The sequence below is a fragment of the Ambystoma mexicanum genome, chromosome 10, assembly GCF_040938575.1.
Source record: "Ambystoma mexicanum isolate Mex_15411 chromosome 10, UKY_AmexF1_1, whole genome shotgun sequence".
Lineage (NCBI taxonomy): Eukaryota > Metazoa > Chordata > Amphibia > Caudata > Ambystomatidae > Ambystoma > Ambystoma mexicanum.
The window spans coordinates 1,319,702,938-1,319,719,355 of record NC_090932.1 but is presented as its reverse complement, the minus strand read 5'-3'; the positions used below and the strand labels follow the sequence as shown (position 1 = coordinate 1,319,719,355).

At 44.6% G+C, this 16,418-nt stretch overlaps 1 protein-coding gene across 3 annotated transcripts in view; it reads right to left on the bottom strand.

Annotated features, from left to right (window-relative positions):
* TTC28 (tetratricopeptide repeat domain 28) overlaps window positions 1–16,418 on the bottom strand; it is a 1,396,661-nt gene that overhangs the window by 408,438 nt on the left and 971,805 nt on the right. For all 3 annotated transcript variants that reach the window (XM_069619361.1, XM_069619362.1, XM_069619363.1), the window contains exon 6: window positions 1,239–2,580. In XM_069619361.1, the coding sequence (XP_069475462.1) occupies window positions 1,239–2,580 (1,342 nt within the window). The remainder of the gene's footprint in view (window positions 1–1,238; window positions 2,581–16,418) is intronic.

The following is a 16,418-nucleotide window of genomic DNA, read 5'->3' as shown; positions in this document are numbered from 1 at the left end:
GTCATGTGTTTGGGCGCACTAGGAAGCGTACCGTACCAGTAGGAAGATGCACTGGGGAGCTCGGCCAACACCTTGCATTATTGATCATCCAGAGAGCCTATGTTGGATGTCCACCAGACTCCTTTAAAAGCAATTGATCTGGAGAACAGCAATACAAGCTGATATTTGACCGTTCCACCTCCTACCCTAGCACTGCCACCGCTGCAGTACTGACAAATAATAACGAGGCTTGCATACCTGGGGAAAGAAGGAAGCTGAGGGCACTCCAGATGGTAAAACGGGGGTGGTGACTTCCCCACTTATTGGAGACCCTGGGGTTATGAACCATGGGCTAATGCATGCATGATTGATACACTGGATAATCTGACTGCATGCACACACTTCACCTGTGCCTCAGATACTGCACACACCTTCATGAAACAAAGAGGATTAATGGGGACCATGACAGAATTTGTATTCTGAGGGGTGGGCACCTTGCTGAACCCAAACTCGAACGGGAAAGCTTGACTACTTGCAAAATCGGGATAGGATTGGACATTTCCAGGAACGGAATAAAGGCGTTGTCCCTCCGCCTGCAATTCAGGAAGGAGCTGAAGGCCCTGCTCCTCAAGGAACACTTCACTGACTAATGAGGACCATTGACCAACGAGTCAATCCTCCCACCCAGCAGTATCTTACACTCACCTTCACCATACAGCGCTCTGTTGCTTTCTAGCTGGGTTCACGCTATAACAACATACGTATAAATACCTCCAACGTATTTCAGACTAGCAAGGCGAAAACAAATGCCGTCAACATGAGAGAACTCTTGATTCCACATCTTAGTTACATACTTAAGACAATATAAGAAGCAATAATACAGGAGGCCATCAAATCTCATCTTAAATTGTAGATCGTGACATCATCCTGATAATCAGGCATTAACCAGCACCACATAACCATGGTTCCCTGCTCTTAAGGAGGTCTGTCAAGCTTTTCGCAGAGTATGCAAACCCATACAAGCAATGGAAAGTGGATTTCATATTGTTTCATAGGATTGTGTAGTATATCAATGCTATACACGTGGTCTAGGAAGTGTCTGATGCTTCTGTTGTTTGGAATCTACCTGCACTGTGTCAATTTCTCACTCTTGTGTGCTGCAACAGATTAGCATGTGAATAGGCCAAATGTAACAGTCAACCACCACATTCAATCAAGTTTCACATTGTGGATACATTCTTTGATTATAAAGACAATACCTGTGTCCATTCCCAAGGCCTCGATAAGCCTTCGATTGATCATGCATTCGATTCAGACTCTGTGCTACAGTCAGATACTGCTCATAATATTTGATGGCCTCTTCATTGTCACCAAGAGCCTCATAGCAATCTCCTAAATTGCCATAAGCCCGCCCCCGGTCAAGTACCGATTCATTTCCACTAAGCTGTTGGAGCATGGCCAACTGCTGTTCAAAGTAGCCGATGGCTTCTTCCATTACGTTCATGTTCATTTTAGTGATTCCCATATTGCCGTAGACCTGCGCTTCAATTCCAGGGTCCTTCAGCTTGTGTCCAAGTTCCAACTGTTCTTCGTAACACTTGAACGCCATTGTGTACTTCCCAAGAGACATGTACACAGCAGCGAGATGACCATGAGCGCTGCATTCACCCGCAACCTCGCCAAGCTCTTGGTAAACCTCGAGTTCCTGTGTATGGTACCCCAAAGCCTTGTCATATTTTTGTATCATCCGGTACGCAGTACCCAGTGCCGCGTAAGCACTGGCTTCCAGTTTTCGGTCCTTCACTTGATGGGCCAACGCCAGCTGCTGTTCGTAAAATTTAATTGCACCATTTACATCTTTTTTACAAACAAATATGTCACCCAAGTTTCCTAGGGCACGGAATTTCGCTTGAGAATTGTTCAGAGACTGGGCCAAAGAAAGCAGATATTTCTGGCACTCTTCGGCCTTGCTGTAGTTCGTTAAAGCCTTAAAAGCTAGGCCCAGGTTGCAGTACGCCTTGGCTTGGCTCAGTTTATCGTGCAGATCCTTGGCTAGTGCAAGGTCCTGCTCGTAGTTCTTGACAGCCTCCTGATAGTTCCCTAGGCAGTAATGGGCGTAGCCAAGGTTATGACAAACCTTTCCCTCACCCTCCATATCCTGAAGGTCTGGAGATAATCGAAGATACTGCTCATAGTAAGGTACTGCCTGCAAGTATTCCCCTCGCGAGCAATGAAAGTTCCCCAAATTGCTAAGTGCTCGTGCCTCGCTCTGAATGTCCCGCAGTTCCCGAGCAATGTTCAGATGATTTTGGTAGTGTTGCAATGACCGGTCATGGGCGCCCAGAGCTTGGTATGCCACGGCTAGGTTGCCATGCGTGGAGGCTTGAGAAGCCCGGTCGTTGACTTCCATTGAGATCTGAAGTTCTTGTCGATGGTATTTAACAGCCTGGTCGTACACGCCGAGGGCATTGTAAGCGTTTCCCATGTTGCCGTAGGCTCGTCCTTGGGCAGCATAGTCGTTTAGCTCCTGAGCGATGGAGAGGTGGGTTTTGTGTAGTTTCAGTGCACTGTCGTAGTCTCCTTTCATTTGATGAATTATTCCTGTGAAAGAAGAAACATGAACATGTTATAATACCTATAGAACAACATACTCTTTAAGGTTTTCCTACATCATCAAGCGATTCATATAGTAAGTTGCATTAAAACTGCAGTACATCTATCCGAAAAAAGGAGCCAGCAGTGACAGTAAAACTTTCATATACTTAAAGCACAGACACAGAATGTTGGAAGGGACTCCATTGATCATCAAGTCTATCATGTTGCACAGTGATTACCAAATCTATACCAGGAGTGAAATACTCTGATGTTTAGAAAAATGTTCAAGGTAACACATACATCAGGCCTAAAATCTTGCTTATTTGTGTTTGTTCCAACTGTGAGAGTTACAAATATTGAGCCCCTGCTGTTTGCCTTGATAATTTCTTTCATGGTTTAATACCTCTTATCTGAACCTTCTTTCTTTTTCCAATCATTGTTTTGGGCACTGTGCTAATGGAATTTGAGCAAATTATGCGTTATACCATAGATTGGCCACTTTTTACACTCGACATCTTACAATATGCCGTTGGACCATGTTTGGTTGTTTTTCATTAGTAGCTGCAGAACAGTGAATGGTCACATCTTCTATATTGCACCTTCTTATCAGCTGTTGAGCATTCTTGTTACTCAGCCACTCATTTAGTATCCATTGAGTGCCTATGTTTAGGACTACTCTGCCCAAGGACAGGGGTGCAAAACTATGGTCCCAATGGCTGCTAAAACAGCTAATAGGAGCATATAGTACCCAATTGACATATTCTGTGATTATCATGAAAATGTATTCATTTATTGGAGTTTTAGTAAGACACCCTATTATAAGACACATTGGGCCTCATTCCGAGATTGGTGGTAGTCATGGCGCTATTTGCGCCATGACTGCCACCAATAACGGGTCCGGCACCGGTGTAGTTCAATGGGGACTTACTGATGTAGTCCGACCCTGGCGGGACCGGTAAATCCCCATTGAACATGCCATTCCCCATTCCCATTTGAGCTCCCCATAGAGCTCAATGGGAATGGGGAGGGTGCTAATAATGGGCTCGCGACTTGCAAGCCCGTTATTAGTGCCCTGGTCCCTTAACGGGACCCGTAATGGACATGTGGTCAGACCACACGTTCCTTACGGTTCCCGCTAAGGGACCTCGGAATTGGCTGGTAAGGGATTACCGGCACCGGTCTCCTTACCGGTGCCGGTAATCCCTTACCGCCCACCTTGTAATGACCCCCATTGTTTCAAACCTATTGGTTTGTAGGCTTGAGGGCCAGAACTGTGCACCACTGCCCGAGGCGACACATATTTAAATTGATCCGACTTCAGCCTAATTATTTGAACTAGAATTCGAGTCTGCGGGAATCTTCTTGCATTGAGGTAATATCTCTATTGGTGTTTACTGCCTTTCTCGATTGCACGTCAACAGAAGAATTGAACTGTAAAGTTATGGATTGCTTCCTCCAGGGCAATTAATATGAATGTCAAAAATCGCAGTTTCCATTACAGGCTCTTGGCCTAGAGCAGAGGTGTCCAACTTCAGGCCTTTTGGATTTTCAGGATACCCCTCATTAATATTCATGGGGAAAATGTGCATACAATGATTCGACATGTGTGCACATTTTTGCTAATGAATGTTAATGAGGGATATCCTGAGAACCTGTCAGGATTCCAGCCCTCGACGCCTGGAGTTGGACAACTCTGGAGAGCTATTGTAGAGTTAGGTCACTCTGGAGCTGCTGCATTTACCAATTCTACCCACCTGCTCGAACTTAACCGATGCTTCAACCATATTACAATAGCCCCAGCATTGGCTGGATCTGCATCGGGTACTAGTTTATCTTGTGGTACAATACACCCAACCCTTTTAAAGGGCAGAGATCATCAAGCCAACTTAATCCCCTCATTCTAACCCACCTCTGCAGGGAGGCTCTCGTCCTCAACACCCAGGCCATCGTGTGTCACCCCCCCACGCCACCTGTCTTGCTAGATGCTGCTGGCCCCACTGCTCCCCACCACCCTGTTCAGCTGTACCCCTGCTCTTTGCCCCTCTGTATCCTCCCCCGCTGTATATCTGTTCTATTGTTACCTCTGAAAAGCGCTCCGTTATGCATCTGTACTGTTGTATAACTCTGAAAAGCGTTCCGTTATGCATCTGTACTGTTGTAGACCTCCGTAAAGCGCTCTGTTGTGTATCTGTATTGTTGTATACCTCTGAAAAGCGCTACATTATGCATCTGTACTGTTGTAGACCTCTGTCAAGCGCTCCGTTATGCATGTGTACTGTTGTAGACCTCTGTAAAGTGCTCCGTTGTATATCTGTATTGTTGTAGACCTCTGTAAAGCACTCCGTTATGCATCTGTACTGTTGTACACCTCCGTAAATTGCTCCGTTATGCATCTGTACTGTTGTAGACCTCTGTAAAGCGCTCCGCTATGCATCTGTACTGTTGTAGACCTCTGTAAAGCGCTCCGCTATGCATCTGTACTGTTGTAGACCTCTGTAAAGCGCTCCGTTATGCATCTGTACTGTTGTACACTTCCGTAAAGCACTCCGTTATGCATCTGTACTGTTGTACACCTCCGTAAAGCGCTCCGTTATGCATGTGTATTGTTGTATACCTCTGTAAAGTTCTTTGTTGCTTCGTGCAGCTAGGTCCACGCTCAGTAAATACCACAATAATAATGTTAATACCATAATAATAATTGTATAATTATAGTGGAAATGTAATATGCCAACCCACTAATTACAACACAATTGTATTCTACTACCCAAACCTCCCAATGTCACCGATTAAAGCCTAGATCCGATCAGTACAAATATCGATTGTGCATATGTTTCGCCTTAAATTCAGACTATGATATTTTAACAACACAGTTTGATGTTTGATTCAGATTTGCAGTGGAAACAGATGCAGATGCAGCTCATTGTCGTGATTCGGACAGAGGCTGCATCTCTGGTCTCGGATTTAGCACAGAATCGGGAGGTGTCAGACTCAGCCTTGGAATGTTGTCTTGTCCCAGGTATGTCATGTCATATGCAGGAAACAGCTCAGTTGATGGTAAGAACTCCCCGGGACAGATGGCCTGCACACTGGGGACGCCGCGTGTGTCACATTTGTTGATGCAGCCCAGGGCAGCAGCCCGTAGCTAGACACCTGGGAATCATTTGACGACAGAACATGTCCATGACAGGTTTATTCACATGCAATCCTCCCTGCTTATGCCACATGCCTAGACTGCAGATTTCAGGATGGGGGCTGCAGGGGTGGAGCTGACGCCCAGTTTAATGTCCACAGCTATCTGCAAGCATGCACACTGGTCTGGAGCTCACAGCAGTGACGCAGAGTTACAGAAAATGAACTCTAGCTCGCTTTTACCATGAACTATGAATGATGCACTCTGGGATGCCAATCCATTGGTGCCTGCGTTGGGTGATAGGCATTGTGATCCACACTGTGCAGGGTCAGGGAGAAGAACAAGTTCATGCCTACCCAACTGATGACCTCAAAGATGTTAAGCTCAACTTCTCTAAATGGGATCAGTTCTTGGGAAAGGAATGTTTGTACTGTCACTTAGAACAATGGATTGAGGATTAACACATCAGTGGCAATCATACACATCCTTTGGGTAAAGTTTTCACAGAATTAATGGACGCAAAGCTTCTTCTGTAAACTGTTACATTTTAACATATACACTCAGCCACCTCATACTTTACACTTTCCTGTACTCATGATGTGTCTGAATGCAGCATTGCACTGAATGAACAGGGACACACATCCAAAGACAGTGTTAAAACGTAACCCACAAAAAATACAAAATGTGGCCTGAAGAGACCTTATGCTCTGGCAGATGGGTGCAATGAGCTTGCAAACTGGATACATTTGAGACCCGCAGGACACGCTGACTGCAAATTAATCAGGTGGACTGGGGAAAGTCTGTCCAATAGGTGGCCATTTTATACCCTGGTATACGAATGACACGACAACTAATACAGGGAGTATTCATACTGGGTAGTCACAACAGTCAAGGACACACAGAAACATTCTGTTATGCCTGTGTTACTAATTAACTGAATGCGTAGCCCGTAAGATAGCTCAGTGAGTTGACCACTTGCTGTTGTGATCTGTGTGTGATCTTCAGGTCGCAGGTTCGAATCCTGTAAGGCCAACTCAGCTTTTCATCCTTCTGAGGTGGATAAATGAGTGCCAACTTTGGCTGGTTGATATTGTATATAAATACCCATGATTGACCACCAACAAAAGAGATTACCTAATTTGCAGCTCATCAGTAATGGTTCTTTGGGGGTTTCTGGCACATGTCAGTTTCATGTACAGCCACATTGGAGCCCACAATTCTAAAGTGAAACGAAAAAAACATGTGCAGTGTAATAGGCTATGTTGCATTTAACTATCATAGCACTTGACAGTATGCAAGGATGAGGCGCTAACTGAAAGTAAAGGGAATGGGAATGGGACTGGGGATAACACGTTTGGCACAAGCCTAGTTATGGGGTCAAGGCAGGCCAGATATTGTCCAGGCTGCACGATTCAATGGCATTGGTAGTTTATGACTAACAAGAATGTGCCGATATATCTAAATGCACACATGCATGGTATTGATTAAAATGGAAATGATTGGAACCAGATGATTAAGTGTTCTTTATCTGCACAACTTATCTCTGGCAGGGGACTGCAGTTGTAGAGGAGCAGGTGGATCAGTCATCCCTAGTACCCGCCCCTTCACCTCTGTCATACAGGAACACTAGCAGGGCCCTATGTGGGACACCAGGTATCATCCCAATACCACACTGAGTGTATGAGAGACAATATGCACTCAAACAACCATATCGAATGAACCCTCGCAGTGAAAGGGTGGAAAGATGTCGGCACACACCACTGGACATCATAAAGCTACATGTGAAATATGACAAGAACAGAGTGACAGCATGGAGGAAAGATACTGAGAGGTACTGAAATGATATAAAATACAGGATGAAGATGTAACTGACGTAACAAGAGAAAAATGTAATTGAATATGAAGAAATCATATATGCAAAGAAGATAAAGTAACCTGCTGACTAATACATGTATATACCTAGAAACGCAAGGTAGACGAGACATATAGAAGCTTGCTGTAGAAGAAAACATAATGTGGCTGGGGCGGCCGTGATGAAAAGATGCACACCGGACTCGTATTGAAACTAATCAAGCTAGCTCAAGGACAGACCAGGGCTGCAGAGTCAGGGGACGCTGGGAAACAGTTTTGCGTGAGGAATAAAGAGAACTCTATTGGCTTGGCATCAAGGATGCTACTTCAAGGAATAAATGGAAGGCACAAGGGGAGTCAAAAGGATAAGCCATGTACGTAAGACATATTTCTCTTAAATTAAGTAAAGAAGAAAACATCTGCAGGAGCCAAGAATTGGACAGTTAAAGGTGCGAAAAGCCTATGCAAGGTGGAGTGAGCAAGCCTCTAAAGGCTGAGAGGAGTAATGACAGCCAGCACAATTGAATGAAATAGCAGTAAATAGAAGGCCAAAATGGACAAATTCGTGGTCCCCTCACACGTGATTCAGAAGTTGAAAATTAGGGCTATTCATTAAGCTCCAGACAAAGATAATGGTGTATCTACACTCCCTTAAAAGTCCCAGAATCAAGAACAGGCTGCAAGGTCAACTGTAAAGAAAATGCCTTGGCATAGGGCTGGACCAATGAGAGCTGATGGACTAATTGGGAAAGTGGGTAGTAGTCTGACGTTACTCTCGGCACCTGGGTTCCATTTTGTAGAACTACGGTTTGTCTTAAAGAGTGGTGTGGGTACACATGAGCACAGGATCCTGGGAAAAGTGTAGACAAGGAAACAAAGTATGTTCACTCAGATGCATATAGTCACTAATATCAGCTTTTAGAGCCGGAGAAGTGGTGCCTATCTATTTTGCGACAGTATAGGCAAGAGGCGTGTTGTGGATTAATCAGAAGAAGAAGAAAATGGTCAAACTGCAGAGGCCTGATTGAGTGTGGGCATGCGCCTTGCAGACAAAATGAAGCAAGTTACTTTCACTGACAGACTTGGATGAAATTTTTCAAAACAGGCCTTCTGAAAACGAGTGCCTAATCCTAACTGTCTCTTAGCTTTATCATTGCCCGTTGCGCCATCACTTGTTATATCTCTCCTACTCATGGAGGGACCCTGACCACTATTAAATTGAAAGTAAGAAAGGAAAGGAACATATGAGGGAATCAAAGAAAATTTCTACTAACGCCTCTTATTCATTCCTGCTTTACATATAGCTTTGCAAAATATGCCTTCAATTGTGAGCCATGGTACCCCCCTAACAGACAAGTGAAATTAATTAAGCCCTAATGGTTTGGTTGGTGCGGGGAAATGTGACGAGGGAAGGGGCTAAGAACAGATCTTTGGGGGACTCTGCCTGGGAGAGGTGTGTGTGCAAAGGAGACATTGCAACATGAGGTGAAGAAGAGCAGTCCAATTGGTAGCAGGGGATCTGCTCAAGGATAGAGTCATGGCTGTGAATTTTAGATATGGTAATCAGGAGAGGGGGCTGATGTGCAGGGGAGTAGGATGAAGTTGAAGATAGTTTTGGAGCGATGAACAGTGGTGAGAAGTCTGCACTGGTCCATATAGTGCATTGGTCTCCTTGTATGCAATTAAAGGATTGAACGTTGCACTCTCAAAAATGTTGCATGGTGGCAGAGACCATGCAGCCGCAAAGTAGACTAGCAAAGAACAAAAGGTTAATTAAATAGGCTGGTACCGACCAACAAATCAGGGTAGTAGGTCAGTAAAAAGGGGTGCATGAGAGGCAAATGTGTGGTTAGGAGCGGCTAAGTACCTGAGGGGAGGATGGTAGCCATGATATGCGAGAGTGGGCAAGGTGAAAGAGAAACTTTGATAACTGTCTTTTGCGGCCATCCGGCAAGATCACCATGAATGACCATTTAAGTATGGAGTAGTGCCGCTTAAATAATGCATAATGCCCAATCAAGACACACCTTCCTCGACTTGTGCAGGGCATACTGGAAGGATGGAGGGAGAGTGAGTAGACATTGCCAGGAGGGCAGGCAGAAAAGATATCATGCAGACATAATACATTTAGTTAATTCAGAGAATGAGTTCATGGTAATTGCTCTTGATGCTTCCAGTTGTTCATACAAAGGCACAGAGTATCATAAATACCACCAGGAGCGAATCTCGTACATCTGGTGGCATGGGCAATTTCACCACATTTCCTTTGCAGTATATTTCTGAAGGGTAAGCCTCCTACAGCTCCTTCTGCCCCCGAAAGCCCCAAGCCTCAAACGCCCTCTTGCACCCATCCCTGAACTGCAAGTGTATTGCCGCTTCACCAAATGTGGTGAAATGGATGTGGCCCGATGGGCGGATGCCCCAGGCTCATCCAGCGCAATGATTTGCCTTTCAGTGTAGCACAGCAGACAATCCTTATTCTCTAGCTTTATCTTTGCTGAACCACCATTGCTGGTGTCTATCAATATCTCATCTTGTGCACCCCAATAACTAACAAATCACTTCTAAGTCATGCACATCACACCCTCCATTAACTTATCCCCTGAGTGCTCCAGTTGGTTTCCTACTTCCATACCACTGCTCGGTCCCACTTTTGCATGTGTCCGTCGATGAACGGCCAGTGTTGCCGCATCCCGGATATGTCCGTTTTCACACATACGTTCCAATGAACACATCATGTGTGGGAAGGAAGTGGATTCTCAGGGAGGCGTGTACAACAGAGGGGCTGGAGGTGAGGAGGAGGCAGGTGAAAGGGGGCCAGGTGTTTGCAGAGAGGGCATGGTGGAGGTTTACCCGTGCACACACATGCAGTAAAAGAGGAGGGGGTGGGCAAATGAAATGGTGGGGTGGTGCAGGAATGTTCCCCGCTTTACAGAGGCCATCAATGTAGAGGTGGCAAGAAATAGGGGATGCAGACATCCTCACCACAATTATCAAAAGTACTAAAGGCATACATTATGGTTTGACGCTTGACGTAGAAAAAGAATGCCAATGGAGAGTCAAGAAATGTGATTTCTATCCTCTTGTTTCTTTTCAGACTGTGGTAGGCGTGATGGCTTGATGATTTACTTGTGTTTTTCTTTGTATGACTACATACTGTACATAGTTTCCTGCTGCTTATAATAAAATCATATTTCTTTTAAAAGAAAGAAAAAAAGAAATGTGCTTGCAACGATTCCCTTGTCCATTTAACAAAACATATACAATATGTTCATAGTTCTTCACATAGCACATACCAAATGTCCAGGTTTTATACGGATCATCACCCCTGTTTTATCACAATGCTAAATGTAAAACTGTTATAAATGAAGATCCTTGAGACATCAGGTAAGTAGTAGGGGTGTCACGGTATTAGTTTTATGACGGTATGATAACCTTCTTGCCAAATGACGGTATATCATGGTTATCGCGGGGTAGCAGGTGATGTTAACTAATCTTAACAAATATTTTCTAAAAGGTCATAAATTGTCAGATTTATCATCACAAACAAAACCAGGCACGCAGGTCCCGAATTGGGCTTTTCAACATACTTTCCACTGAAATGCCACCCCTTGCTTCCACCAAACACAAACACACGTGTGGAGAGGGGGTGGGGGAGCCCTGCTGCGACTGGCAAAGCAAACTGTATAGCTTTTCTTAAGTGGTCATTTAGGCTTTTAGCTCCCTCACTGGCTACTGGTGAAGATGAACATGTTGCCATCTTGATAACCTGCATGCCACAGATCAATGGAGTCTGATGTTAGTATACGCTTGTGCACATACACACACACAAACACGCACACACACTCTCTCTTTACGTTACAGCCTTTAGTTTACTTGCGGGCCAAATGGTGGTCAGTAATCAACGACATGTTACCCTTTGGTATGGCAGCAGGGAATACCCACAGAGATAAGTACATTTCGCAGTGTGATTTATTATATGTAAATTCAATGATAGAACGATGGAAATCCCCCATTGTCATATGTTTAGAAAACATTATCCATTCTAAATATATAAACCCCAAAGCCGCCAACCCAAAGTAAAGCCTTTTCCTTCTTGGCACTGTATTTATTCTTCCTATTGCTAACATAATGATTTTGTGTCAGGCACGTGTGGTTTATGGAATGGCATTAAAAACTGCTCCAACTGAAACTACTTGGCAGACGGCACATCCAACAGTGCAAGACCAAGACTGCGCAGCACTTGCTTACTGCAGCCTTTCAAAATCAGATTGAAAAGCACACTTAACGGTATGAACGTTATACCGGTATAAACAATGCGACGGTTATTATTGTTCAATTAAGTGGTTCCGGTATCTTTAATGGTATACCGTAATACCGTTACATCCCTAGTAAGTAGTACTGAAGTTCATTTCATGAAGTTACATGAAGATCAGTTGAGGAACGAGAAGAGACCTCAGGGAGACCTGAGGTTGACCCACTGGCTCCCACCACCCAGGCTCACATTTCTGTAACTCCCTGGGCTGGAGCCTTCTCCAAGGACAAACGCTCTGCTCACACAACATTCTCACAATGACCTCATGCACATCATACATCCAGGAGATCACTATATAACAAAACCTCGAAAACCTACTGCCACTCATCATTACTCCAAGTTCAGATATTTTACCATAGGTGAGGCATACATTGTTTGAAATGTGTTATATGTCCTACCATTTTTAATTCTACAAAAAAAGAAGACTGTGGAGGGCCAAGACAGAGCTTTACTTCTTTGCTGGCACCAGAAACTAGCCCAACCCAAGACAGAGCCCATAATCCTCAACCCATCTCCTACAAACTCCTGTTTTGTCTAATTCTTTTGCATGCTAGGATGAGGCCAGCGTTGACTCTCACATTGCATTGGGAGATTCCCAGTATTTGGAGTCTGCCAGTCAAATTTGTGATCAATCTAAGAGCTTATTGCAATCAGTCTGTCCCAATATGTCACCCATACAGATCAATGGCAGAAAACACATCAGCAGCAGGTATCTAATGGGCAGTATAGATGCTCCAAAAGTTACATGCTTCCGAAAGCGCAAGTGCTCTGGGGATTTGGTCTGTGCAGCCCTGATTCCTCCTCTTCTTCATCTTCCTCTTACTCCAGGCCTCTAGTATGACTGGGACTGGATCATTAGTAACTGCACCATATCATTGAGACTGCTGTAGCTTTGACATACCGGAAAGGAGAGACACTCACACAGACTAGAAATGATATTAACTATAGCATGTTTAGAGGAGTCTATGCCCCACGTAAGTAAGGATTGTGAAAAGGGATGTTGTTGAGGAACTAATGACTATCGGCCCGATTCATGGAAATGTGCCAAGAAGGACACTGCACGAGCCTGCGCGCAGATAAAAAAATGCACGCCCTGCATATTCATGGAATTTACTACGCAAAGTAACTGTATTTGCGAGTCGTGCCCAAAACACCCCCCGACAAGTCCCCAAGTAAAGCAAAAAACAGCCAGGACAGCTACCTTTGCGTGCTCCCCGAGCGCGAATACATGCACCCTTCAAACAGTGTTCAGGGTCCCCCGCAAGCAGGTCTGTATTTCGGGGACCCTGCGCTGGGTCCCCCATAACTGTATCTGGCACCCTGACAACATGGATATGAAAAATCATAACTCAGTTGAAATCTCAATAAATCTACTTGCGATCCCCCATAAACTGTCCCTGGACCCCACTACACTGCATATGCGCACCACTAAATTGGATCGGAACCTCGGTTGTGTACACGCACCCCAGAATCCGACATGCAAATCCACCTCTGTGCTGCCATTCCTATGCGCAAGTTTACTTAAGCCTCCCTTCAGGTGGTAGATAGTATGACGTACTTGTGTGGACATTTCCCGGCCGAGAGGCAGCGCGATCGAATCCATGAATGCATCTCATGCCATGAAATTGTGGGTGTTGGAGGCACTGCCTGCAGGCCGTGCCTTGGAACGCCCACATTTCTGCAAGTTCTTCTCCATTTCTGGTGTTCCGCCCCCATTCCAGCCCTCTGCTCAAGCCACGCCCATGCTCTGCATGGAGTCTCGCACAAGTCCCTCAACGGCTTTCAGAGATGTGCTGAGCTTGCGCAAGTCCAGGAAAAGTACCGCGCATTTGATTCCATGAATCGACAAACAAGGATTTGTGTGCAGTTTGGCGGGCAAGTACCCTTTCTTCACGCAAAAAATTCCATGAATCGGGCTCTATGAGTACTCAGTTTGGGATCTACATGATCACTGCGGGCCCGATTTTATCGAATCCGAAAATGTTGAATCCGAAAACCGTGTCGCGCAGTGAGCACTTGGATCGCACTCTGCCACCTTCTCCTACCCGCAACCCCTGCTCCATACTTACCTTTGCTTCTCCCTACTTACCTTCACTCCTGACTGCTCCTCCCCTCGTCTGTCCGCCTGCGACATAAGTCTCCTTCCCCTAAAGTTGGTAGGGACCTCCATCACAGGATCCTTTTCTCATTTATTTTTCCTTTACTTCATTTTTCCTGGTACCGCACTCCTTCCATTGGATGCTGGGGACACCCCCGCATCCCCCGAACCCATTATACTGAATATGGTAACGGGGAGACCCCTGCAACACCCGTTCGGTATAATGAGATTCAGCATTTCCGTGCGTGCCAAATGCGCAGCAGTAAAAGTGCATTCAGCAATTCTTATTCAAGATGTTCCCACAAGACCCTCAGTTTGTACTTTGTTCTGTTAAATCTGCCAAAATGGAAGGATCTTGATAACATCAAGCACATCACTGAATCTTTTTACCAAAAAGAAATTGAGGTAGACGTGTTATGCCTGACTAGAGTTTTACATCGCATAAAGCAAAACAAATAAATAATAACTGAAACTAAGTAGAAAAAATAAAGTTGACCTGCTCAGAATTGTTTTAGAAGAAATGAGGATGTGTCACCAGTAGTGACTGTGAATATTTGCATTCAGCCAAGAGAAGATTATCTGGATTCTAAGGAAGAGATTCATTCGAACAGTGACCACCATTTGACAACCAACACTCTGTGGGCAATTAGCAAGCTATGGTTCTGATGATCTCAGTAACAATGGGGAAAAGCATTGACCCATCTCCCATTGGCAGCAATGCAAACACATTGACACACCTCGTGCTGACAGACATGAGAAAACTCCAACCCATCTCATATTTAGAGAAATAGGAAAAGGTTTAACCATCTTCTTTTGCACCAGGGGTTCACAATCCCTCTACAGCTTTGGGGCACAAAGTGTACACCATTTCACTATTGTGGCACTGAAACTCTGAAACAAACCAAATGCAAAGAACAAGACCGCCCCATTGTTACATAGTTACTTAGTTCCCCATTAGGTGGTGCTTTGGACTACAACTTTGGACTACAGCTTCAATGATCCTTTACCATTGAATGCACTGGCTAGGCCTGCTGGGAATTATAGTATTACACATCTGCAGGCCACATCATGAGTAACCATCCTTTAAACCACTCCTATAAAACGATGGCAAACAAGCTGCATAATGAACACCATGCATGTTTCTGCTTCTACTCTGTGCCTAGAGGATATTTAATTTGCCCCGTGATCTTTACAATTGCTAAGGAGGCTCATAAACGACTTAATCTCCTTTTACAGGGTGACGCCGGGACACAGGGACTCACATGCATTGAACCTATCACCGAGGTCACATTCGGCTGCAAGGGACAGAAGAGGTTTCTTCATGTTTGCACAGTGTTTCGTGTACTGCAAAGCCTTCAGTTTTTACATGGACATAAAAGGCAGGTTTCTCACTCTTTGCTCTGCCAGTTGGCTAATGGTATCGTTTGGATTTTAATTCTGTTGGGTAATGATGTCTATCAACAAAACACGAATGATTTCCATTTGTTTTTTTTTTTAAGTTCATGTAACAGCTATTTATCTCCTCGATGTATTGGATTCAGGATGCCTGTTTTATAACCAGTCCACATTATTGCACTGCTGCGTGAACAGAAACCTAAATCAGTTCAATGTCATGTTAATGTGATTCATACCATGAACTGCTGGCATGTTCGTGGACTCCTGGAGTTCTGCTGGATCTGAAAAGAAAGACGGGGTGGGGAGGGTATGTTAGTGGGAGAAGACCCTCTGTTGATAGTTTCAGTTTGGAAAAACAGGTCGTTTTGTGTTCCTGTGGCGTAGAGTTGTAATTTGAGTGACTGAGTGAGTTCTTGGAAGAGTAGTGCGTTTTGCTTTAAGATTGTAATGTTGGCGTGGTGGAAGTCACATGTGTGTGTTGTATTTGGTGGTTGTGTGGAGTATTTTCAGGAATATTGAGAGGTTTTGTGAAGAGTTAATGGTAGGTATGGGGAGGTCCGTTGTTGCATATATTGTTCAGTTTAGACTGATATTGCTTACGTGGTGGTTACCGATATTACATATTCTTTTGCTGGGCCTGTCCAGTTTGGTTGAGTTGATCTGGGGGAGGGGTTAAGAGGGGGTAGGCGACTACAAAGTGTGTGTTGTATCAATTTGTATCAAGGTTGGCTGTTTCTCTTAGAGCATGCTTGGTTTTTGAGGTTGGCAAATTAAGAGACAGGCTTTTAAGTAGGTTCCTGATGGACAGATGTTTTTCTATTGTGCGTATTTCCTTGGGGAGTGAGTATCAGGGTTTTGTTGAGATCTATGAGAAGGCTAGTCGACGATAGTTCAATTTAAAATATTGCTGGGTCGTTGGACGTGATCGTGTCTTCTATTTTGTCCCGTTTAAGTCTAAGGCTGTTGCTGCTCATCCATAAGGTTCTTTCTGTGAGGCAGTTGGTAAGGGTTTGGTCTGTCTCCAATGGGTTGATTTTACACATGATGTGCATGTC